This window comes from Mastigoproctus giganteus, chromosome 12 (genome assembly GCF_048544385.1).
Source record: "Mastigoproctus giganteus isolate SK-2022 chromosome 12, ASM4854438v1, whole genome shotgun sequence".
In the NCBI taxonomy this organism is placed as follows: domain Eukaryota; kingdom Metazoa; phylum Arthropoda; class Arachnida; order Uropygi; family Thelyphonidae; genus Mastigoproctus; species Mastigoproctus giganteus.
In genome coordinates this window covers 172,383,123-172,409,425 of record NC_143586.1, presented here as the reverse complement: position 1 = coordinate 172,409,425, position 26,303 = coordinate 172,383,123, and the positions used below count along the sequence as shown (strand labels likewise).

Below are 26,303 nucleotides of genomic sequence, written 5' to 3'. Positions count from 1 at the left end.
TATAAGGAAATTGAATAATCCTTAAATTTCTTTTTTTTAGCATTAGCATTAGTTCAGGCATACAATGCAAGAAAGCAAGCTTATGCAGCATCAGCAAAAAAAAAAAAAAAAACCCTCCCATTTCACCCATCCATTCACTCCAAATGCCTATCTAGCTCAGCTTTAAATTTATTCAAGCTATCAACTTCCATAACAAGAGATGGAAGTCTATACCAGCACTAAACCACCTGCTGGCTAAAGGCAAATTTCAGCACTTCTATTCTACAACTGTTTCCTCAATTCAAATCTATACCCCCCCCCCCCCTCAGATTCTTAATCTGAGAAAGAGGAAGCATCCCATCAAAATTGAGCTTGCTCAGCCTGGTCAAGGCCATATACACCTCAATCAGATCACCTCACAGGTGCTGCAATTTGCAGAATTTAAGCCTTTCTTGTAAAGAGCACCCTTTTGTTCTCCTTACCAATCTTGTTGCCCATCTTTGTACTCATTCTAGCAACTCTACATCCTTCCTAAAATGAGGCCTCCAGACCTGTATGCACTGCTCAATGTGTGACCTGACCATTGCCTTGTACAATGGGATAATCACTTCCTTGTCCCTGCTAGCAAAATTCCTTTATATCATTGACATGACTCCATGACCGGCCATGGCAGCCCCTCTGCACTGCTCAGTGAACTTCATATCTGACTGCAAATTACAGCCAGCTCTTTTTCATTCTCCACTTCCCTGAGTGTAGTACCACACAGTTGGTACGTTTTTTCTTGGGTTACTGCTACCCATATGCAGTACTTTGTATTTGTCAATGTTAAACTTCAGTTGCCACTTCTCAGCCCATTTGCCCAACTTATCTAAATCCTGTTGCAGTAGCCGGCTGTCTTTACTGTCGTTAACAACCCTGCCAACCTTTGTATCATCTGCAAACTTGGACATTAAGCCTGATATACATTCGTCAGTATCTTTGATGAATACAGAAAACATCAATGGGCCCAATACCAAACCCTGGGGAACTCCGCTAATAACATTAGTCCACAAAGAGCAGTGTCCATTGGTTACCACTCTCTGTTGTCTCCCACTCAACCATTCCTTTATCTATAGCAGTGACTTGTCTTTAATGCCATTCCCCTCCAATTTGCAGTCTTCCGTGTGCAACAGTATCAAAAGCTTTCTTGAAATCCAAATATATGGTATCAAAATTATTTTTTGCATCCATTTCCTTTGTGACCACATCATAGTATCCAATCAAATTGGTCAGACAAGACTTAAATAGTAAGATGATTAAATACTAATTAAACAGAGTTTAATTAGGATCTAATCTAACTTATTTCAACACAGTCTTTAAAATAACTAGATAATAAATGCTTCTCTGCATTGTGTTTCTCTGTGTAGAATGGGAGAAGAAGAGTGGTTATTAATGGACAATGCTCTTCAATGACTAAGCTGAGTCCTTCAGTGGTCACTGCTCGCCCCTTTGTTGTTTTCTTTATTTATTACTGATATTGTTGAAGGTATATAAGGTTTATTTTTAAGTTTGTAGAATGATACAAAGGTTAACAGTTTGGATAATGACAGTAATCAGGATGAGCTGCTGCAACAAGATTGAAAGAAATTAGGCCAGTGGGCTGAGAAATGGCAGTTGAAATTTAGCATTGCCAGATGCTGAGTACTGCCTGTGGGTAGCAGAAATCATCGCTGATTAATGAACAATTGTGTGGTAATACACTTAGGGTAGTGGAAAATGAAAATAGACCTGGGGCTAATTGTGCAGGCAGATATGAAATTCTCTGAGTGATGCAGACAAGCTGCCAAGACAGTTCATAAAGTTTTGTCTAATGATATACAGGAACTTTGCTAGAAGGGACATGAAAGTGATTATTCAATTGCATAAGGCAATGGTTAGGCTGCATCTTGAGTACTGCATACAGGTCTGGAGGCCACATTTTAAGAAGTATGTAGATCTGCTGGAATGGTGAAGAGAATTAAAGGGTGGTCTTTTAGCATTAGTAGAGGCACATGATGCAAGAAAACAAGCTTATACAGTATCAACAACAACAAAAAAAAAAAAAAACCCTTCCCATTTCACTGATCCATTCATTCCAAATGTTTGTCAAGAAGTTCTGCCTTGAATTTATTTAAGCTATCAACTTCCACAACAACAGATGGAAGTTTGTTCCAGCAATCAACTACTCGCTGGCTAAAGGCAAACTTCTGCACATCTATTCTACAACTGTGTTTCCTCAGTTTGAATTTGTGCTGCTTCAGGTTTGTAATCTGAGAAAGAGGAAGAATCCCATCAGCATTGAGCCTGCTCAATCCATTCAAGGCCTTATACACCTAAATCTCACCAAGACAGGCTTGAGTTCTACAAATTGCAGCATCGTGAGACTAGGCACCTCTAAGATTATCTAATTGAGGTTTTTAGGGCTTTGAATTTTAGGAAGCTCAATGCTGATGGCATTCTTCCTCTTGATCAGATTACACACATGAAGGGGACATAAATTCATATTGAGGAAGGATAATTGCAGAATAGATGCGAGGAGTTTTGCATTCAGCTAACAGATGGTTGTCTGTTGGAACAAACTTCTACCCTTGTGTTGTGGAGGCGGACAGTTTCAATAAATTAAGAAAGAACTAGACAAATTATTGGCTACAGTTGACAAGTGATGTGGGAGGTTTTTTTTGTTTTATTTTTGCTGATGCTTTATAAGCTTTCTTCTTTGTTATCATATGCCACTAGTAATAATAATAATTTAGAAATTTTAAATTCTTTGTTTTTTCTGTTATAATATAATTATTTTTCCTATTTGATGTGGTAGACTGTATTTGTCCTTTCATTCATGTTTTATTTTCACTGTTCCTCCCACATGAATTCCTTCAAATTATTTTATGACCTACGTAAGCATTGCAACATTCACTCTGCAAACCACTGTTCTTGATAACTGAAAACAAGCACAGCTTTTTTAAGTTTCCTGTGATCTACTCAAACAGTGAATATATTTCTTAATTTGGAACACTATCTCTTCAAAAGTGAAACATGATTTTTATTTTCCCTGCCATTAAGTGATTTTTAAATATGCTGGTTGTGCATTTATATGCTAAAATTAATCCTAAAGAAAAATTCACACATGCACATATCTTGCAATTCAACATGCATACATATTTTTTTTTGTTACATGAAGAAATTCACAATATACTCAGTAAAATATTAATTATAATACAGCAATGTATACTGTATTACAATTAATACAAAATATGATAATACAAACATATTCTACACTACAATGTGCAATATACATTTCTACATCAAAGATTTACCAAAAAAATTTCCCCCAAAAAATGGTTACAGGATAGCCTTCACTGTGTATTGTCATTCCTCAATAGCAGGTATAAAATTTTCTGCAGTGTTTGAATTAAATTAGTTTTCAAAAAGTAAGTGAATTTAATAAAGTATGAAATATTTATTATTGAAATTGATATTTTTATTAATATGTAATTTTGTTTATAAACAAAAATATTGATCTGATTTCTTGAATTAATGTTTTTGGTATCAGTTTTAAGGTAATATTAACCCATAAACAGTTTCAGATTTCTAGTAATTCAACTTGTTGCATGAAATTTTCAATTTGAAATGCACAGAATGAAAATATAGCTGTGTATGTTTAAAAGATCACATTTTATTATAAAATAACCATTCTCTGTTTCTCTTTAGGTAAATGCTTCGTTTGCCCCTCTTGCAACAGCCCTGAATATAACAACCTATTGGATAAATAAATGGGGTCCTCTTGTAGCAGATATGTTGCATAATAGCACAGAACACATGCAATTCATAAAAGTTAGGAAAAATTTTTTTCATTATAAATTGTTTCATTGTATAATATTTAGAGTTATTCAGTGCATTCATTGATACATGCAATTAATTAGTTGAGTTTCAGATTCTGTACAGTGAAACTTGAATTCAGTTGAATAAGCATAGTGATAATTTTTATTGAAATCATAAACAGAAAAGTTCCTTTTTGTACTCAGACTATTCTAACTACTGTAAAAATGTTCTCATATTTTAGTATTTACACTGACGTTAAATTGGGTGTACACTGCCATCTTGTCCAAAAATCCTAATGAACTGAATTCAGAAATTATGGGATTGAATCAATATGGATTTGGGAGGCAGGGACATTTTTGGGATCACTATGACTGAATTATTTGTCTGCTGGCAAGGTTGCTTGATAAAAATTTCTGCTATTCTTCTGATAAATCAGAAGAAAATAGTTCTTAATATCAAGTGGCTTTTCACACACACACACACACACACACACACACACACGCAACGCAAATTAGAATTAGTAGAGGCATGTGATGCAAGAAAGCAAGTTTATATATACAGCATCAGCCAAAAATAAAATCCCTTCCCATTTCACCCATCCATTCACTCCGAATGTTCATCTAGTACTGCCTTGAATTTATTTCAGTTGTTGATCTCCACTACAACAGATTGAAATTTGTTCCAACTATCAACCACCTGCTAGCTAAAGGCAAATTTCGCGCATACATTCTACAATTGTCTTTCTCAATTTGAGTTTGTCCCTTCAGGTGCGTAACCTCAGCAAGAGATTAGAATCTCATCAGCATTCAGCTTTCTCAAACCACCATTCAAGGTCTTATACACCTCAATCGGGTCACCTCATAAGTGCCTACTTTCTAGATGCTGTAATTTGCAGAACATATGCCTTTCTTCATAAGAGCACACATTCTAGCCACTCTACATCCTCCCTAAAATGATTCTTCCAGACCTGTACACAGTACTCAAGGAGAGCTTGACCATTGCCTTATACAAGGGAATAATCACCTCCTTATCCCTGCTAACAACACTCCTGTATATCATTGACAAGACACCATGAGCTACTCTTGCAGCCTGTCTACACTTCCCAGAAAACTTCATGTCTGACCACATAATTATCCCCAGGTCCTCTTCATTCTCCACTACCCTGAGTGTAGTAACACTCAGTTGGTACGTTACTCTGGGGTTACTACTACTCGTATGAAGTATTTTACATTTATCAATGTTAAACTTCAGTTGCCACCTCTCAGCCCATCTACTCAGCTTTTCCAGATCCTGTTGCAGTAGTGTACTATCATTACTTTCATTAACAATGCTGCCAACCTTTGTATGTATCGTCAGCAAACTTAGACATTAACCCTGATATACCTTCATCAGTATCATTGATAAATACAGAAAACAACAATGGGCTCAACACCAAACCCTGGGTGACTCCACTAATAACATTAGTCCATGAAGAGCAGTGTCCATTGATAACCCCTCTCTGTCTTTTCCCACTCAACCATCCTTTTATCCATTGTAGCAACTTGCCCTCCATGCCATACTGCTTCAATTTGTACAGTAGTCTTTCATGTGCAAGAGTATCAAAAGCTTTCCTAAAATCGAGTACATGATATCAAAAGTATTTTTTAAATGCAGTTCCTTTGCGACCACATCACATTTGTCAGACTAGACTTCTCCTTAACAAACCCATGCTGTGTCTGAACTATAACTGCAGTCTTGTCAAATGATCCTGCATTGCTTCTTTAACCAATAACTCCATTATTTTTCCTGGAACAGAATTTAGAAGGTTTGTAATTACCTGTGTCACTCTTTGTGAATTAGGGGCACATTTGTGGGTTGTACTGTTATTCACTGCGTAATCTAGATGGGTGCAAGGTATTCCTTTGGTTATGTAATAGGTTATTCCAGTGCGTATGATGTCCAGGTCAAGGGGAAAGGCTCCTGCCAAGACCTGTAGGGCAACAGTGCTAGTGGTGCTGCAGGCTCTTGTAATGGTTAACAGGATGGTTCTATAGATTGAGTCGATTATGTGTTTATTTATGGCAGTTGATGCCTTGTGATACCAAACCACAGAGGCATATGTTATAGCTGGTAGGAATGTTGTTTTATAATATAAGGAGAGTATGTGACGTTTAAGTCCCCAGTCACGACAGACCACACAGGCTAACAGTGCAGAATACTTCCTTATCTTGGTCCTTATATGTGTGATATGTTTCTTGAAGGAAAGATTACAATCTAATATCACCCCCAGGTACTTAAGCTGGTTTTGGAGTTTAATTGTGGTGTTGTTCACCTTTACTTGAGGCGGCCTGTGCAGGTCAAGGGAGCCTTTCAGTAAGATTGAGGATGTCTTAGTTGGTGAGATTTTTAGGCAGTTTAAGAGGGTCCAGTCCTGTAGTACCTTGATGGCATGGTTTGCTTTTACCTCCAACAGTGCTCTACTGTCGGCAGCAATTTTCAAGATCAAGTTGTCGGCAAAAGCTTGGGTTTGGATGTCACCAAGATCCATGGCCAGGAACTCATCCAAGACAATGTTCCACAGGAGTTGCCCCAGGACAGAACCCTGGGGCAACCCCTGCAGACATAGCAGTTTACCCTACCATAGGGTGCCACGACACTAATACTCCTATTGATAAGGTAACACTTGATAGTAAGATACAAGTTGCAGGGAAGGTTGGCCCGCCTTAGTCTTGCCAGGACGCTTGGCCACCAAATGGTGTCGAATGCCCCTGCAAAATCAATGGAGATGATTAGGTAGTATTTACTGTTGGAGCTGGCCACACCATGTAGCAGGTGTCTAAGTGCCTCTACTGTGGAAGACTCAGGCTTAAAGCCTGAACTGGGTAGACATGTGCAGTTCAGCACTCTTTGTAATGTGTGTCAATTCGGGCATATAGCATTCTCTCAAATAGTTTGCTGATCACCGGTAGCAAAGATATCAGTCTGTAGGTGGTTGGCTGTTGTGGAGACTTCGTGGGGGTTTTTTTTTTTTTTTGGGATCAGCTTCAGTCCCGCAGTCTTCCAGTTTCTTTGGAAGATTATCCGATAGACTACCCCCTATCCTGTTTGTGATTATCCTATAGACTACCCCCAGGGCTCAATATTTCTTGTTATGCCTACCAAGTTTCAAGTTTTCCCAGACTCTGTTTGCTCTTGTTTATCGCATCCGTATATCTGTTTCTTGCTTCACTATACCGCTCCTTTAGTATCTGGACCTCAGCAGCAAGCCATGTGCATCTTGCCCGTTAAAAGAGTTTTCTTCTTTTTGTGGTCTCCCTCCTGAGTTTCTGGATCTTGCAAGTCCACCAAGGGACTAGGCGCCTCCGTAGGCAGGTGGGAAGGAGCAGCAGTGCGTACCACACGCTTTTTGATTAGACCGGGGTTCGAGCCCGTCACCACCAAATACGGAAGAAGCGGAAAGGTCAGGGAATGACCACCGCATATCCCTGAGCAATATGGCCTTAGTTGCTAATGCTCCTAAAAACCAAATAACAAACCAAACCAAGGGACTGCTCCCGGTTTGGAATTTCTCCTCTTCAAGTATTATTTCCATTACCCTTGTTTGATTCTCATCTGGGTCCCCGTTATTCCAGTTTGTTGTTTCCAAGTGTTGGGCTGCAGTGTGAATTAAGACCTCTCTAAACATTTCCCAGTTCACCCGGCAGATGGCGAAGCAGTTTCCAATAAGCAACGCTTTGCCAATGGATAAGATTAATGTTACTTATTCTCGGCGGATACTGCCACCACCCAACGATGATGATGATGGTGGTGGTAGTGGTGGTATCTGCCGAGAATCCATTGTCGAAGCATTGCTTATTCTCTCATATTCACAATATGAGATACATGTACATCAAAAACGATGCCATTTCACCTACTTCGGTGGTTTACTACAAACTAAAATGATGCTTAGCACTAACTTGTTCGATTACCAAATGTTTATATCATTTAATATTTTTTAATATTAAAAAAACAAATTTCTATATTTAAGAAACATATTAAGTGGGAAAACATCGTTATAATAATACACTGTGTATTCTTTATCACGAACTTTTTATGCTTTAAAAACTTTATACCCGGGAAAGTTCTTATGAGGGAAAATAATACATTACAACATGTAGAGTTGAAATTGGGACTTAAGAAACCTAGTACAGGGGAAATTTCTTATCCGGGTTCTAAAAAAAAAAAAAAAAATATTTTTATGCACACAAACACACACAGTGGAAGCTGCTTATTGTAATCACTTTTATTATTAAGAATGCAGCTGTTGAAAACTGTTTATTATTCCAGAATGGACATGTGTACATAAAACGTGGAAGTGAAGAGAAAGAAAGATTAAAATCAAGCAATATAAAACCTTTTAATTTGACTGTCCAGTATTTATTTGAGAAATTTAGTAAAAATGAAACTGTCATAATGTTTCTGGAAATCCATTACAAATAGCGAAAATATTAAAATCAAGAATTAGAAAAAAGGTTAATGCTTTATTGTAAAACAGTCAGATTAGTAGGAATACCAATACAGTACTTTCTTTTATGGAGTAACTGCACCAACATCCATTTACTGTATGAAACAACAGCAGTAATTAGGCAATGCAACATGCTGTAGTTCAAGAACAGAGGGGGTATGCTACATAATACTTCCACTCTATATGCATAAACTACAATAAGGAAAAAAATGCGATTAATATAAACTGAAGCACTGATTAAAATAAACAGTTTTTTTTATGTATGAGGTGCATTTAATGGTATTTCTTACCTAGTATGAAAAGTCTAATAGCTTCTAGAATTATTTCCCTGAATACTTTAGAATTTGTTTTGGTTACATTGTTAGTTGGTCCTATTGTATAGAATTTAAAAACTGTCTTTAGACCACTGTAATCTCCTTTACAAAAGCAAAACCCTTCCAACTCTTGATGGTATTTACTTATTTAAGTGGCGCCACCCTAGCCAGGTGGGCAGGAGCAGCAGTGTGTAGCACTTGCTTCTTGATTAGACTGGGGTTCGAGCCTCTGACCACCACATACAGAGGATGCGGAAAGGTCAGGGAATGACCACCACATATCCCCGGAGCAATATGGCCTTAGTTGCTAATGCTCCTAAAAACCAATTAACAAACAAACTTATTTAAGTAAATTGCACATCAATACACTGTGATCACTGCCAACTAGTGGTTCTTTTATCTACAGATTCTTAAAATCGCCCATTATAAGACATTTTGATTTACTGGCCCACTCTATTTCTCAGTATAGCTCTTCTTTGTACTCATCAGAGTCATTACACCCCATAACACACTCCTGATCTCATTTTTGCTTTTTTAATGCTTATGTCACACCAAACTAATTCTACGTTGCACTGGTCACCCATGTTGATTGATTATACTGAGTTAGATTTTATGTGCTTCTCAACTAAAAGCAAAACCCTCCTTTTATCCTGTCTGTCATTTCTGTACATATTTGTAATCCCCATATTCAAATTCCACATCCTTTATATCTCAGTGACACCACATCTCTGATATCCCAATAATGGTTGCATTTCATGACTTGATCAGCTCTTCAAATTCATCAAATTTATTTACTATGCTCCTAGCATTGGTGTGCATGGAAGTATACACCCACCTGGTCTTATTCTTAGTTACCTTAACACAGTCCATGTATTTACCTGTTCCTTGATGACTCACAGCAGACTTTGAAATCCCTCAGCACCTTGCTTTCCAAGCTGCTGCATGTTTCAATAGAAATACTGCAAGAATCACTTTTACTTCTGCCTGCAGCTATCGTTAATCTGTTAGTCTGTGTATCGTCTCAAGATAGCAGTTTTCTGACCAACCTAACACTGGCTCAATACTATCAGCAGATATTCTTGCAACCTTTCTACTCCCTTCGACATGGGCACCTGTACGTGGTGAGGGGACCTCCCAGTGACGCTGCTGGACTTCCAGACTAGCATCACTGGGATCCAATGCCCACGGCCTAGGTTCCAGGCTAACATCAATGGAATCCGGCGTGGTTGCCTTGCGCTGCAACCCATGGAAATTCGGAAATGGGGATCCTGGTAGTTGAGGGGCTCAGCTTCAATACACCACTTTGACCCCTGCTTCGACAAGACGGGTGGTCCTGGAAGTCCCGGCTAGGATCAATCGGCTAGTAGGCGCACCTGCGAGGGTCAACCGTGTCAATGCCATGCCCCTATTCTCATGGTCCGATGGACAGAATTCAGGCTGGCGGTGGTGTGGGTATGGTGTCTGGGTAGCCCTGGCGTTCCACTCCAGAGCGTATTTATTGCATGCCGGGTAGTGGGTGTCCCTTTGGGCTCTATGGTGGGTAGGGAGCCCGGGCTCTGAACCATTTCAAAACTTCATGAATCCTGATAAACTTACTTCTTCAGGTGTCCCAACCTGGTCCCTGTCTGAAAATATAGACGAAGACACAAATAGTATTATTGCTACAAAGAAGCAAGGAACTGAAATATCATCAGGGCCTGTTCCAAGGTTTTTAATTATACATTCTACCAGCGAAAAACCAATTGGCAAAATGTCACCCTTCTTTATACAGAAAGGGTTAGCAGGTTCACGCAAATCAGTTAAGAGGCTCCGTTCTGGTGACCTCTTAATTGAAACTAAAACTGACAGGCAGTCTGAGTAGCTACTCCGAGCAACATCAATCGGAGGAATACCCATAACAGTGGCACCACATAGAATACTCAATTCATCGAGAGGTGTAATTTCAGAGTGGGATCTTCTCGACGTTATCGAGGAGGAAATCTGCTCAGAACTGAAACCACAGGGAGTTATTGCCATAAAGAGAATTAATGTGCGTAGAGATGGGAAACGTGTGAAAACTAGAAACATAATCCTGACTTTTAACTCACCTAAGTCTCCTGATGAGATTAAGGCTGGCTACATCAACTGTCCAGTACGTCCATACGTTCCAAACCCTTTACAGTGTTTTAAATTCCAGAAATATGGACATTCTCAAATGACCTGCCGTGGAGTCCTTGCATGCGCTCGATGTGGTGCAAAGGATCATGAAACAACAGCATGTTTAGCCACAAAACCCACCTGCATTAACTGCGAGGGAGAACATCCAGCCTACTCACGAACATGTTAGAGGTGGAAAGAAGAAAAAGAAATCCAATGGCTGAAGGCAGAGCTGCACATATCATACCAGGAGGCAAGGAAAGCGGTGAAACCTCTAAATATCACCAAACCTACCTACGCCCAGAAGGTAGAAGGGAGATGTTCCATCGGAACTCAGACAGACATTACCATTCCTCCAAAAGAGTCATTCACTCCCATCGCACGTTACCTCTTAAGCCCACAAAAACCTACACAGAAAGACCAATCAGCTGCACTCCTATACGGTACCTCCTGATGCTCCACAAGTAAAAAAAGCAACTTCCAAAGAAAAAGAATAAGAAAGTTGAAGTATCCCCTAATACCCAAGAAAACATGGATGTTGTGGAGAAGGAGGTACAAGAAGATTCAGTCTTGGAGCTCTTTGCTGAGGAGGAAATGGACACCGGACAGCGTCTGTTCTTCCCCAGGAAAGATAAAGCCAAGACTGACAAAAGTAAGCCCTCAGCACCTTGGAAGCCGCCTGATGGACGCACCAAGCCAAAATAATGGCAAAATTCCTACAATGGAACTGTTGTGGATTCCGGCGAAACAATGATGACATCAAGGCCATCTTTGAAAAGCATGAGCCAGTTTGCTTTTGCTTACAAGAGACATACCTGAAGGCAAATGAAAACCCTCCCTTTCGTAACACTACTATCGTCCGAAAGGACAGAATCGGGGATGGACCTGCTCATGGGGTGTTGCTATACTTCTAGGCAACCATACTCCATTTCAAACTATTCCACTCTCCACCAACATAGAAGTGGTAGCGGTTCGTCTTACAGTAGGGTTTTTATTAACAGTCTGTTTGGTTTATTTGCCACCTGGGGCTGATATCCCCCAGAAAGACCTTGATGATGTCATTGTGCAGCTGCCATTTCAATGGACATAACACCCTGTGGGGTAGTGCCGATGTTAATGGAAGGGGACATGTCATAGAGCGTATGCTCACTGATAATGACCTTTCCCTTCTAAATGTAGGAACTAACACCTTTTTCCACATGCCTACCCATACGTTCTCTGCTATTGACCTCTCTATATGCTCCTCCTCTCTCCTTCCTTCACTCACTTTGTAGGTATAGCAGAACCTTTATGGAAGTGATCACTTCCCCATGATAACCAGTTTACCTAAAGGGAGGCCGCATCCACCTTTTAGGTTACCGCGATGGAAGATTGATCAGACTGACTGGAATACTTTCAACACCTGATAGATTTTAACATCAGTGCAGTCAGTCAGGAGCCTATCAATGATGCAGTGGCGTACATCACAGAAAGCATTGCCCATGCAGCTGCAGCTACAATTCCAAAAACATCTAGCCGATTCCTGCCATTTCCAAAACCTTGGTGGAATGCTGAATGCACAGCAGCAAAAAAGGCACAAAATAAAGCATGGGATATATTCCGACAATATCCTACCACAGCCAATCTTTTAGCCTTCAAACGTGCACGCTATACTCATCAGAGCCAAAAGGAATCCTGGATCCACTTTACATTTACTATTACCCAGTCTACCAGCACTAAAGTTATCTGGGACAAAATCTGGAAAATGAAGGGTAAATATACATTGCACCCTTCATCGGTCCTGGAATGTAATGGATGCGTTATTGTGGACCCAACTGCAATAGCCAACGCACTTGGGGAGACCTTTTCTGCCATCTCGTCAACATCTTACCCCCCAGAATTTTTAGTCTGGAAAGACAAACTCGAAAAGCAGCCAATTAACTTTAAACCAAAAAAGTCTTATCCCTATAATGGGACCTTCACCACGGAAGAGTTAAAAACATCTCTAACTCTTACCAAGGCAAGTGCTGCAAGACCAGATCTTATCCATTATGATATGATAATGCATCTGTCAGCAAAATCCATGGACCAACTGCTCTTTCTATATAACAGAATATTTCAAGAAGAGCAGTTTCTGGATTCGTGGCATAAGACATTCGTGCTTGCCTTTCCTAAGCCAGGAAAAGGTGCTAAAATCCCAATGAACTACCGTCCTATTGCTCTGACCAGCTCTGTGCAAAATTCTGGAGAGAATTGTGAATGCCTGCCTTATATGGTATTTGGAGGCAAATGGGCTCATCTCCAGATTGCAGTGTGGCTTCCGTAGGAACAGGTCAACTTTGGACCATTTAATCAGGCTCGAAACTTCCATTCGAGATGCCTTTTTAAAACGATAACACCTGGTGTCCATGTTCTTCAATATGGAAAAAGCATATGACACAACTGGGAGATTTGGAATTGTAAAAGATGGCATCGGCCTTAGAGGTCATCTCCCAAATTTTATAAAAAACATTATATCTCATCGTTCTTTCCAACAGTGACGTAGATCCTACATAGACTTGGGTCCATGTAGGATTTACTCTCTCTGGCTCTTTTAGCCAAGAGGAGGGAGTACCTCAAGGATCCATTTTAAGTGTTACGCTTTTTACCATCACAGAACAACTTCCTCCAACTGTAAACTGTGCCCTCTATGGACAATTTTAGCATATTCTGTCATTCCTGCAACATGAGGATAATTGAGAGGCAACTGCAATGTGCCGTTGACCATCTGAACTCATGGGTAATGAATAACAGATTCAGGTTCTCTCCACAGAAGACTCTTTGCATGCATTTTTGCAGAAAGCGCAGTCTTCACCCCCAAACCTGAATTGAGGCTTGGACTTAATGCTATTCCAGTAGTACCTGAGACTAGATTTTTGGGGCCCGTATTTGATAGAAAGTTGATCTTTCTACAACACATTCGTCAACTACGTACGAAGTGCACGAGAGGCTTGAATATCCTACATGCAATCTCTTCACATTCTTGGGGCACTGACCGGTGCACCCTTTTGCACCTCTATTGTGCACTTGTGCGATCAAATTTAGATTACGGGTGCCAAGTATATGCATCTTCTAGACTCAGCGTACTCCGATGGCTGGATCCCATCCACCATCAGGCTATCCGTATTGCCACTGGAGCATTCTGAACATCTCCTGTCCAGAGCCTATATGTCAAAGCAAATGAGCCCTCGTTATTGCTTCAAAGGAAACAGTTGTCTCTACAGTATGCTTTGAAACTGAAATCCCTGCCAGACCATCTGACGTGGACACCCATTTTTGAGCCACGTTGGGAAAATCTGTACAACACTCGCCAGACTGCCAATCAACCATTTGGTATTCGTATCCAAAGGCTACTTAGCGATTTGGACATCACATTAGACAATATTGCTCTATCACCAGGGCAACCCACCTTCTCCCTGGCATGCTCATGTCCCAAACTGCAACTTGTCCCTTAACAATTGGAGAAAGGGCAGTACACCATCCGCTGTATACCTGCAGCTCTTTTTAGCACAGCACTCTGAACATTCTGACTTCTTGCCCATCTACACAGATGGCTCGAGGTCAGAAGTGTCTGTTGGTTCTGCAGCTGTTTTCCCAGACACCACGGTATCTGAGCAGATCTCCCACAAATGCAATGTGTTCACTGCAGAGCTGCATGCAGTTGAGCTAGCCTTGGATCGTACACAAACCACCCTTCACAAAAAATATATTATATATACCGATTCTCTGAGTTCATTGCAGGCTTTATCATCAGTGAGGTTCAACCTTCATCCTGTCCTGACCCCGATACAGCAGAAGCTGCACTTCCTTTCACAATCTGAATTTGATGTTCATTTCTGCTGGATCCCAGGCCATATTGGGATCTCAGGAAATGATTTGGCAGACATTGCAGCCAAATCATCGAATCTATTTAACTCTTGCCTGTTAGTCCCCCTATACAGACTACAGGCAAGTAATTCGAAAGAAACTGGTATCCCAATGGCATCACTCATGGCATGGACAGGCTGAAAACAAATTATATGAGATTAAGCCTGTAATTGAACATTGGCAGTCTAGTTTGTGCAGGAACCGAAAAGAGGAAGTTGTTCTATCTCGGCTCCGCATAGGACATTGTCACTTGACACATTACTATCTGCTGATGGCAGACGATCGTCCTATGTGTAGAAATTGTGACACCATTTTAACAGTCTGTCATATTTTAATTGAATGTCTGTCTTTTTATAATGATTGCCGTTTATATTTTAGCCATCTGTCTGAGCCTTATACACTCAGACAGATTTTATCGGACAACAACAACATGTCAGCTATATTTAAGTTTTTACAACTTATTAATCTAAATAACTTTATCTAGAATGTTTTTATCGTTTTATGTTTTATAAACTTTTTATATTGTATATTTCTTTACAATAATATATAAACAATTATAATATTATACTCATATTTTACACCTTTTTGACTTGGCGCATTATAGCCATAGATGCTAATGCGTCATAAAATTCTAAAACAACCAACCAACCTTTCTACTTATGTGTTTCTCATCCATGTAGAAGCAGGCTCTCCTGTTAACAACACACTGTGCTAAGAAAAATTCCAACCTCTGATCTTTGCACAATCTCTCCAGGGCTTAATTGACTGACAGGGTTCTCTCATCATATACTCCTTCCTCGGCAGAATTGCAGACACTCAAATTTAGCCCTAACTCGCAACTTTTTTCCAATATTGCCCTCCTCTATGTCATCAACTTTTGCCCCTGGCAGACAAGCCCTGGTTGTATTCCACCTATCCTTCTTGCAGAATATATTTCCCATTTTCCTGACAATAGAGTCACCAGCAATAGCTGTGGGACTAGCACATTCTGCCTTCGGGGATTGACGCTGCGTTGCCTGATGTACATTGAGTAGGGAAGCTGAGAGCTTGATGGGGCCCCCCATTTTAATTCCTTTGAGGTCATCTTCCCTACTCTTCAACTTCTCAAAAATGCCCATCAGAACATTGAATTGCCACCTAATTTCTCTACACACTGCACCAAGCACACATGAAGAAATCCCCCTTGGCTGTATCATGTCCTGTTTCAGAAAGATCTACGCACATTGCACATGTAGTACATTTTGGTAGGCTGTGATTTCATACGAGAATCACCCCATTTAGTTCTTCCTCCCCAATTCACAGCATTCCTGCTACTTTGAGCAAGTTTCTTTGCTGCTCTAGTTTGGAACATGATTTCTATTTAAATTCAGTATAATCGAGAATACTACACTAAACTAATATAATTAAATGCAATAAATAACACTTGTGCAGCAGCAATAGGTATTATGCTTCAAGTTTATGTTATATATGTTACACTATGAAGCTTACGTTATATGTATTTCACTACCAAGTTTATGATATATGTATTTTGACATACCGTTACGCTTGTAGACTTTTAAGTTAATTATAATAGATAATATAATTATCTGATTATACCAACATCTGTGATTTGAACTTTTGAGATACCTACGAGCTACTTGTTTACCACAATTTAAAACCTACAATTCTGTTACTATGCTGGAACACTAGGTAGACAATATTATATTTGCCAAATCACCGATACAAAAGCTCTGTGAATATTAATGTCGTGCTATGTGACAGTTAAGATATTAAAACATGTATATACGTATGTAAAACATGTATGTATAAATTATAGTCTATAAGCTTCTTCTAATACTGATTACACTGCTAAAAAAAACTATATAGAAACCTGCAAGCATTGCAGGTTTCTATATAGTATTTTAGTGAAAAATTCAAGCAATCTTATCGATACAACACAATGGCAGCATAAGTCGATTGTGGTTTTTTTTAAGCAATTACAATGATGCACCAAATTAATCAGAGAATTACAAATAATTACTACACTACTAATTTTAAATCAAAAGTTATTTAAGGTATTCTTTTAGTTTTTTGAGGCAGTCTCCAGGGTTTCCCCTATGTGCCACAATAGCATCTGAAAAGCAAACATGCCGAAGCTGACAAGTGTTAATAAGTGTTGGTATGTAAAGTTTGTGTGTGTGTTATGTTGAATGTTGAGTGCCGGCTCCTGGCAACTTCACAGCCGGAGGGCAGTGAACACCTGGTCCGCTGCCTCCGACTCCCATCCCATCCCATGCCATGTGGAGGCAAGCCAGGGACCACCAATAGGTAAAAGCTCTTAATTAGATAACAAGAAAACTTGTTATCCCAATAAATAACAAAAAATGAAAAGGAAGAAACATAGCGTGAGAAGTAGGGGTAAGGGAATGGATGGGAAAGAGAAGGAAAGCAAGGAGATAAAAGAAATAGGCATCCCCAGAAGAGGAAGAAAGCAAGAGTTTAAAGAGTAAAGGATATAAGACACTAGTGGACAAAACTTATGCAGTTCGGTAAGACCTCATAACCAGATCAAAACTAAAATTAATATACACATTATTTACAAAGCCAACAGTTTAACATTTCTCTCAACTAAAGAAGAATAGAGAAATCACCATTAACAGCAATAAGTAAATACCACATTTGGTTATTAAAAATAAAATCATTTTGAAGATTAATTTAATTTAACTCTTGCAATAAAAAGTTATAAAAAATAACAATTTTTAATCAATAAATAAAGTTCCTCTTATCAGTTCCTGAAAGTGCTTCTAGTTCAGATAACCTTGTCAGCTTATTGATAGTCTGCCACTTATTTGCCACTTCATCTCATCCCCTCACACCTTCTGTTATAAGAGGAATGTTCCCAACAAATACATTAGCAGCAATTTGTGATATGAAGGCTGGTGTGTATATGTACACAGAGGATAAGAAGTATGGAAAAGAAATTCTTGAAAGTCATAAAATGACTTAAATCTTTCCGATCCTTAACAGGTATACCAACATTTGGAATACCTGTTGAAGAAATGAAGTGATAGACTACCAGCAGGTCAAGGCAACATGTGAACATTATAATATGATGCTTATATTAAAAATAATAATCAAGAGAATTTCTGAAATTGCACAGTACTGTAAATACAAATAAGTACATGTGCTATGTTGTAAATCTGTAAAATTTAAATGTTCAGAGCACAATATTGCAAATACAGTAAGTAATTGTGCAAATTAATTTATAAATTTAAATGTCTTCTCTATATGAGGTGTGGCTATTAAATAATGAGACTGTTGCAATAAAATAAATATAATGAAATATTTCATACCTTAAAAGTTATATCCCCTTCAAAATAATTGCCTTGGGCTTGCACATACTGTTCCATACATTTCTTCTAAGTGCAGAAACATTAATTGAAGTGATCTTCTGTAAGTCCTTTTAACACTTTGGTCATTTTCTTTTTTTGAATGTCTTCAATGGACTGAAAATGGGTTCCCTTAAGTACACTTATGGCGATCAGTAACACTGCATGCATCCTTTGTGAATCGGTGTGCCACGTGGTGTTCGGCTGGTTAGAGTCATTGAATATTTATGTGCAGTTCTTTCGCAGTGTTTCATGTAGTTTGCGATGGCTGATATGGGAAAGCAACATGCTTACATCGGGTTTTGTTTCCTTCTTCACGATACAGCAGCAGAAGCCCATAAGAAGTTGAAACAAGCTTTTGTTGACAATGCTTTAGGCCAGATGCAGACCCACTACTGATTGTACCATTTTAAAAATTGTCGAATGTCTGTTGATGACAATAATCACTCTGGGCATTCATCATTGAGCACCACCCTGGAAAATGTCACAAAAGTTCGGTCGGCTATCCACGAAGACTGCAAGTATTGTAGGACTATGGTGTGGCTCTTGTCAGATGAGACCAAAAGCAGCATTGTATGGATGTTAGCAGAGATCTTCAAGAATGGGCCAGGAGTGATCAAAACTTCCTTTCCATGGTCATCACTGGTGACGAGAGTTGGGTATATGGGTATGACCCAGAAACCAAGCAAAAATCCTCCCAGTGGAAGAGCCCATCTTTGCCCCAACTGAAGAAAGCCCAACAAGTGAGGAGCAATGTGAAGTCCATGCTGATCTGCTTTTTGGACATTGACAGGATTATTCATAAGGAATTCGTCCCTCCTCTCCAGACGGTCAACGCAACATCCTGAGGTAGTTAAGGGAAGCTGCCAGGAGGAAACGTCTAGAGAAGTGGCGCACAAAGAACTGGGTCCTTCATCGTGACAATGCACTGGCCAACACATCTCTTGCTGTGGTGCAGTTTTTGGCATCCAACAACATGACAATTGACCCCCCCCCCCTTATTCATCAGACTTAGCCCCTAAGATTTGACAGCGTAGAGGATATCCAAACCGAATCATAGGCGGTGCTGAACACTATGACAAAGAAGAACTTTCAGGAAGCATTCAAATCATGGGAGGAGCACTGGGATCGGTTTGTTGTTTGTTTGGTTTTTAGGAGCATTAGCAGCTAAGGCCATATTGCTCTGGGGATATGCAGTGGTCATTCCCTGACCTTTCCGCATCCTCCATATTTGGTGGTCACGGGCTTGAACCCCAGTCTAATCAAGAAGCGTGTGCTACGCACTGCCGCTCCTGTCCACCTGGCTACGGAGGCGCCTGCTGGGATCGGTGTTTACGCTCTCAAGGGGACTACTTCGAAGGTGATGGTGGCAACTATGATGCAGAATGAATTCTAATTTATTTTATAAATACATTTTGGGAACTTTTGGGTAGCACCTCGTACATTTATAAGTTTTTTTTGTTTAGATCTTATATTATAAATACCATTTCAATTATAAAATAACATTTTGAAAAACATTTCTTTTTGTTTTCTCTAGAATATTACAACACCAGATTCATTGAACTTTCTTCAGCTAATAGATGCTCTTACAAACAATACCTCACTTGCAGGTATAGGTAATGACACATTACTCACTGCTGTTGATGTCATTCACTGGGCAGTAGGAAATTTAATTGATCACTGGGAAAATTGGTTAGAGTGGATACATTCTTATGTTAAAGAAACTAGAGATTATTTAGAGGTAAGTTTATCTTCCATGGAAAATTTATAGTAATTAAATTATGCTGTTTTGTATATGATGTTTATTGTAAATGAATATTTTGCAAAGATCTCAAAGTGGAATGTATGAGAACTGATTGAAAGGTGTTGACTCATTTGATATATCTCGTAAATTACACACACTGATTTGACCACCTGACCAAACAATAGAAGAACTGGAATAAGCTGTAAATGTCTGCAAATGCAGACATTTACAGCTTATTCCAATTCTATTGTTTTCATTTGGTGTTTGAAATCTGAATTTTGCCTCAAATTTAACCACATTCATGACTATTGCCAGGGAAATTGGAAATATATTTTGTAAAAAAGATAGGTGGAATAGGACCAGATATTGTCTGCCAGGAGAAAAAGTTGATGATGTAGAGGAGCAGTAACATCTTTTAAGGGCAGAAAAGGTGATATTATACACTTTGGTAGTAATGATATTAAGAGTAGGAGATTTGAGATTTTACTGAGTAAGTATGAGGCAACGTTGAGTCAAGAGTTGGGATTAAATTTGAAAGTTTCTGCTATTCTGCCTTGGGGGGGGGGAGTACTTTGAGTGCCTTGTCAATCATTTTGGCCAATCATTTGTGATATGAAAGGTTCAGGAGATAAAATTTTTCTCATCATTATCTGTGCTCATTAACTGGAGAGGCTGTTTTTCAGGGAAGTAAGAATACTTGCTGATGCTGTCAAGGCAGTATTAGATATCAGAAAACTGATAGCTTGGTGGGGGGATACACAGACTAATAGGTTAACAGCAGGCAGAGATAAAAGTGATTCTTGCACTGCTCCTGTTGAAATATTCAGTTTTATATATGGAAGAACATGTATCATTCACTTCCCTCAAAACAATGTGTCGTAAGGGATTACAAGGCCTACTGGGGTGGCCCTATTGGAAGAAGGAAATACATGGTTTGTGTTAAGGTATTCAGAGTAAAAACAGGAGTATAGTAAACAAATTTGTTGAATTTGAAGCAGTTGTTAAGTCATCAAATGCAAGCATTGTATGGATATTATGAGTGGCACCATATCAGAAATATGGTGCCACTCATAATAAGGGATGCAAAATTTGAATATGGGAAGTACAATGTGTAAAAATGAATACTGAACTGTACTGATTGTGTTTTTGGGAAGTGTAGTGTAGTGTTGGGTAGTGTTGTTGTGATTTGATTGCCACTTAGCTACCAAGAAGCAAGTAATGAGCTGAAAGACTTCCTGGCACCACACCATGACAAGGCAGGCCTAAAAAAACTTCTGAAGAGAGAGAGAGAGAGAGAGAGAGCAAGCCATTAAAAAATCACACACCAACATCTTTGCACCCTAAAAAAGAATGAAATAGAAGAAAGGTGTAAATAAATCCTTCACTGGGTGAAGCCAGCTACAGCATTTAGGAAAAAAAAAAAAAAAAGGTAGACAGTCTGCCCCAAATATTATCACTACTGGTAAAAAAGACAGTGGACTGATTTCATAAGAGGCAGACAGTCTTCAGAGAAGAAGTTGTTTATGGTTGTTTTATGTTTATGGTTCATCGGAAGGCAGTAGAGAGTTATTATGCTGATAAAAGTAGAAATAAAAAATGCAAAGTAAAGTAGCAAAAACTCCTAAGTACTAGAAAGAAAGGGATCAATCATATTAGCATTAGTAGAGGAACAGGAGGCAAGAAAGCAAGCTTATGCAGCATCAGCCAAAAAAAAACTCCAATTTCATCCCTCCATTCATTCCAAATACCTGTCCAGCTCAGCCTTAAATTTATTTAGGCTATCAACTTCCACAACAAAACATGGAAGTCTGTTTCACCAATCAACCACCCACTGGCAAGAGGTAGAATCCCTTCAGAATTGAGCGTGCTCAAACCATTCAAGGCTTTATACACTTCAATCAGATCACCTCACAGGTGTCTAGTCTCCAAACGCCGTAATCTGCAAAACTTAAGCCTTTCTTCTTAAGAGCAACCCTTTGTTTCATTCACTAATCTTGTTGCTCTTCTCTGTACTCATTCCAACAGCTCTACATCCTTCTTAAAATGAGGCCTCCAGACCTGTATACAGTACTCAAGGTGTGGCCTGACGATCACCTTATACAAGGGGATAAACACCTCCTTATCCCTGCTAAAAGAATTCCTGTATATCATTGACAACACACCATGAGCTACTCTTGCAGACCGTCTGCACTCCTCAGAAAACTTCATATCTGCCTGCACAATTACCCCCCCAGGTCCTTTTCATTCTCTACCACTGTCAGTATAGTACCACAGGGTTGATACATTACTCTGGGGTTACTGCTTCCCATATGTAGTACTTTACATTAGACACCTCTCAGCCCACCTGCTCAACTTTTCTAGATCCTGTTGCAGCAACATACTGTCATTAACAACTCTGCCAACCTTTGTATCGTCTGCAAACTTGGACATTAAGCCTGATATGCTATCATCAATATCATTTATAAATACAGAAAATAACAATGGACCCAACATTGAAACCTGAGGACTCCACTAATGACATTAGTCCGTGAAGAGCAGTGTCCATTGATTACCACTCTGTCTTCTCCCACTCAACCATCCCTTTATCCATAGCAGCAATTTGCCTCCAATGCCGCACTGCTCCAATTTGTGCAGCAGTCTTCCACGTGCAGCAGTATCAAAAGATTTTCTAAGATCCAAATATATGATATCAAAGTAATTCCCATCATCCAGTTGCATCATAGTATCCAATCAAATTGGTCAGACACGACTTCTCCTTAACAAACCCATGCTGTGTCCGAGCTATAGCTGAAGCCTTGTCTAGATGATCCTGCTGTGCTTCTTTAATCAGTGCCTACATTAATTTCCCTGGAACAGAAGTTAAACAAACAGGTCTATAATTACTTGTGTCACTCTTTGTTCTCCTTTGTGAATTGGGGTCACATTTGCACATCTCCAGTCCATGGGTACCTCCCCTGAGTCCAAGGAAGCTCTCATAATTATGGCTAAGGGTTTGCTTACTTCCTTTGCTGCCTCCTTGAATATAACTGGATAGATCCCATCCACCCCAGGAGCCTTTCTTGTGTTTATCTTCAACAATTTCTCCTCCATTTTCCTCTCAGTTATTACAAAATCATCTAGCTCACTGTCAGAGTTTAGTTCACCTCAGGCATTCCCCTCCCTGAATAACTCCTTATGTGTGAATGTAGATGCAAAATACTCACTTAGTTAGCCACCTGAGCAGGATCATCAAAAGTTAAACCATCGATATCCAGTGAACCAATCTGATTCATCCCCTTCCTTCTAGAGTTTACATGGGTAAAGAAGAACTCTTTGCTGTTTTTCTTTGCATCCTCTGACAAAGATTTCCCATAATCTGCATTTGCTTGCCTAACCTCCTTTGTGACTTGGTTACAGACCAGCTTATATCTATTGTGGGCTTCCATGTCACACATTAATTTATATGTATCCCATGCATTTTTCTTCTCTGCCACATGTCTCATTAGTTCATCTGACTTCCATTTAGGCCTAAACCTTGAACAATATTTCTTAGTTGGTATGTAAAGCCTAGTAGCTTCCAAGATTAATTCTTTGAATGCTTCCCATTTTGAATTTGCTGTTGGTAACATCATGAGTTGGTCCCACCGTATAGAATTTAAATACTGTCTCAGACCTCCGTAGTCACATTTTTGAAAGCAAAAACCCTTCCCTTTACCCTTGCTGGTAGTTACCTCTTTGAGTAAATCCCACTTCAGCACACTGTGATCACTGCCACCTAGTGGTTCCTTTATCTGCAGATTCTTAGTGCATGACGAATCACTACTGATAATCAGATCAAGAGTATTACTCCCTCCAGTTGCCAGATACGGAGGATGCGGAAAGGTAAGGGAATGACCACCGCATATCCCCGGAGCAATATGGCTTTAGTTGCTAATGCTCCTAAAAACCAAATAACAAACAAAATCCTCTAGTTGCCTTCCGAATATGCTAATGTTGAATGCAATCATCCAATAAATCCACAAAAGCCTTGCTAGTGTGTGAGTGACCAACCCACAAATTCTAGTCAATATCTGGGAAATTAAAATCCTCCATTATAAGACTCTGATTTTCTGGCCCACTCTATTTCCCTTTACAATTTTTTATTATACTCATCAGAGGCATTAGTCCTATAACACCCTCCTACTCTCAAATTTGAGTTCCCAGTGCTTATGTGACACCAAACTGACTCGACACTGCACTGTTCAGCGATGTCGACTGGCTTCACTTCCTTGGATTTTATGTGTTTCTTAACTAATAGTATAACCCCTCCTCCCTTCCTATCTTGTCTATCCTTCCTGTACACACTGTACTCCCCAAATTCCAGTTCTGCATTCCTTATATCTGTGTGACACCACGTCTCTGATATCCCAACAATATCTGCCTTTGATGTACTGAGCAATACCTCAAATTCATCAAATTTATTACCAAACTCCTAGCATTGGTGTACACGCAAGTATACGTGCACCTATTCCTATTCTTAACTATCCTAACAGAACCCGTGTGTTTACTTGTACCACAATGACTCCCAGCAGTCACTGAAATCCCCTGCATCTTGTTTTCCAGGCTGCTGGTCATTCCAGTAGAAGCCAGTGAAAGAGTCACTTTCACCTCTGCCAGTGGCTACTGTTAATCTATTAGTCCGTGTATCCCCCCCCAATCTAGCAGTTTTCCGAACCATCTAACATTGCATCCATAGCATCAGCAAATATTCTTGCACCCTTTCTATTTAAGTGTATCCTATCCCTGTAGAAGCAGTCTCTCCTATTAACAAGCACAGACCAGGCTGAGAAAAATTCTACCCCTTGAGCCTTGCACAATCTTTCCAGGGCTGAATTGATCAACAGGGCTCTCATCATATACTCCCTCCTATCATGTCTGGCCAGAATTGCAGGCACTTTCAAATTCAACCCTAATTCACGGCTTTTTTTCAACAATGACTTGTACTTGTTAAGTAATTCCACTGGTCTCCTACTCTTAATATCATTAGTGCCAACGTGTACAACAATATCACCTTTTGTGCCCTTAAAAGATGACATCTGCTCTACAACATCATCAAACTTTGTCCCTGGAATACATACCCTGGTCCTGTTCCACGATCCTTTTTTGCACAATATGTTCGCCATTTCCTCTTGGGGTTGCCTCTGTGTTGTGTGATGTTCAAGTGCAAGCTCTGGCATTTATGTGGGCAGCTGAGAGCTTGATGGGACCTTCAATTTAGGTCCTTCGAGGGCATCCACCCTGTCCTTCATGCTCTTATATAGGCCCATAATAACGCTGAGTTCTAGCTTGATTTCCTCACACTCCTTACATTGCGCACACACACAAAGATATTTCCCTTGGCAATATCATGTCCCATACCTGATTGCTTCACAAACATCAAGCAAGCAGTGCATTTTAAAAGGCTATGATTCAGAGGGCAACTCTGAACCACCTGAGCCAAAGCACTCCCATTAGCTTGCACCTTTTGTTTTGCTGCTCTGGTCTGAGTCATGATTTAGATTTAATTTCAATAAAATTCAATTTCAATACAAAATATATAACCCTAAACTTATATCCCAATGCAGCTATACCACTATATATATATATACATATATATATATATATATATATGTATGTATGTATATATATGTATGTATGTATGTATTTTTTTATTTATTTATTTTTTTCAGTATAGAGATTATCTCAGAGTTTCATTATATAACTTCCGTATCATGTTATGTATTAATTAATAATGTTATGCTTGTAAAATATAAGTCGTTTTTTAGTTAGAAAGGTACAATTTAATTGATAATGAAGTTTAACAAGATTAATAAATTTTACTGATTAATTGATAATGCAATATACTATACTAAGCTAAAGCTATCTAGTACGGGATATAACGTTGTATTGTACAACAATGGCGACAAGTTACAAATGGTAAATCTACGGATACTAAGTATTATTCCAAAATCTCGCTATCTAAATTCAGAACAAATCAAGGATCTTGACTAGGTCTATAAGCTACTTATAGAAAATAATTTAATATAACAATTAAGTCAATAAATTGGCTAAATATAGCTAAAAACAAAGCGTTCGCCGGAGCTGCAAAACCTTGTAAAACACGTGGATTGGTTACCCTTCCCGATACTAAGTAATAACTTACAAAATCTTTATCGAAGTTAAAAATATAAACTAAGTATCGTGACTAGGAATATAAAGTTACTCTAGAAAATAAATTAATATGCCAATTTAGGTCAATAAAACAGCAAAAGTAAAAAAAAAAAAAAAAAAAACTTCTCTATTTCCGGAGCCGTAAAAACTTCGCCTGCACAATGATGATTGACAGAGTCACTCTTATTACTAAAGATGCAACCTAAACTGCCTTGTAAAATAATATTGGTTCACTGGATATGAATAGTATGTATGACTAGTGATGATCCTGCTTAGGTTGCTGACAAACTGAATAGATATTTTGCATTTACCTTCATGCAGAAGGAATAGGGGTGCGAGAAATTCTAACAGGGGTCTAAATGATTTTGTGATAACTGAGAAGAATCTAG

General features: G+C 39.1%; 1 protein-coding gene across 1 annotated transcript in view; it reads left to right on the top strand.

Moving 5' to 3' along the window:
• LOC150077598 (phospholipid-transporting ATPase ABCA1-like) overlaps nucleotides 1-26,303 on the top strand; it is a gene marked incomplete at its 3' end in the record, with an annotated part of 856,770 nt that overhangs the window by 243,789 nt on the left and 586,678 nt on the right. The window contains exons 11-12 of the mRNA XM_090386943.1: nucleotides 3,706-3,828; nucleotides 19,540-19,743. Of these exons, the coding sequence (XP_090243069.1) occupies nucleotides 3,706-3,828; nucleotides 19,540-19,743 (327 nt within the window). The remainder of the gene's footprint in view (nucleotides 1-3,705; nucleotides 3,829-19,539; nucleotides 19,744-26,303) is intronic.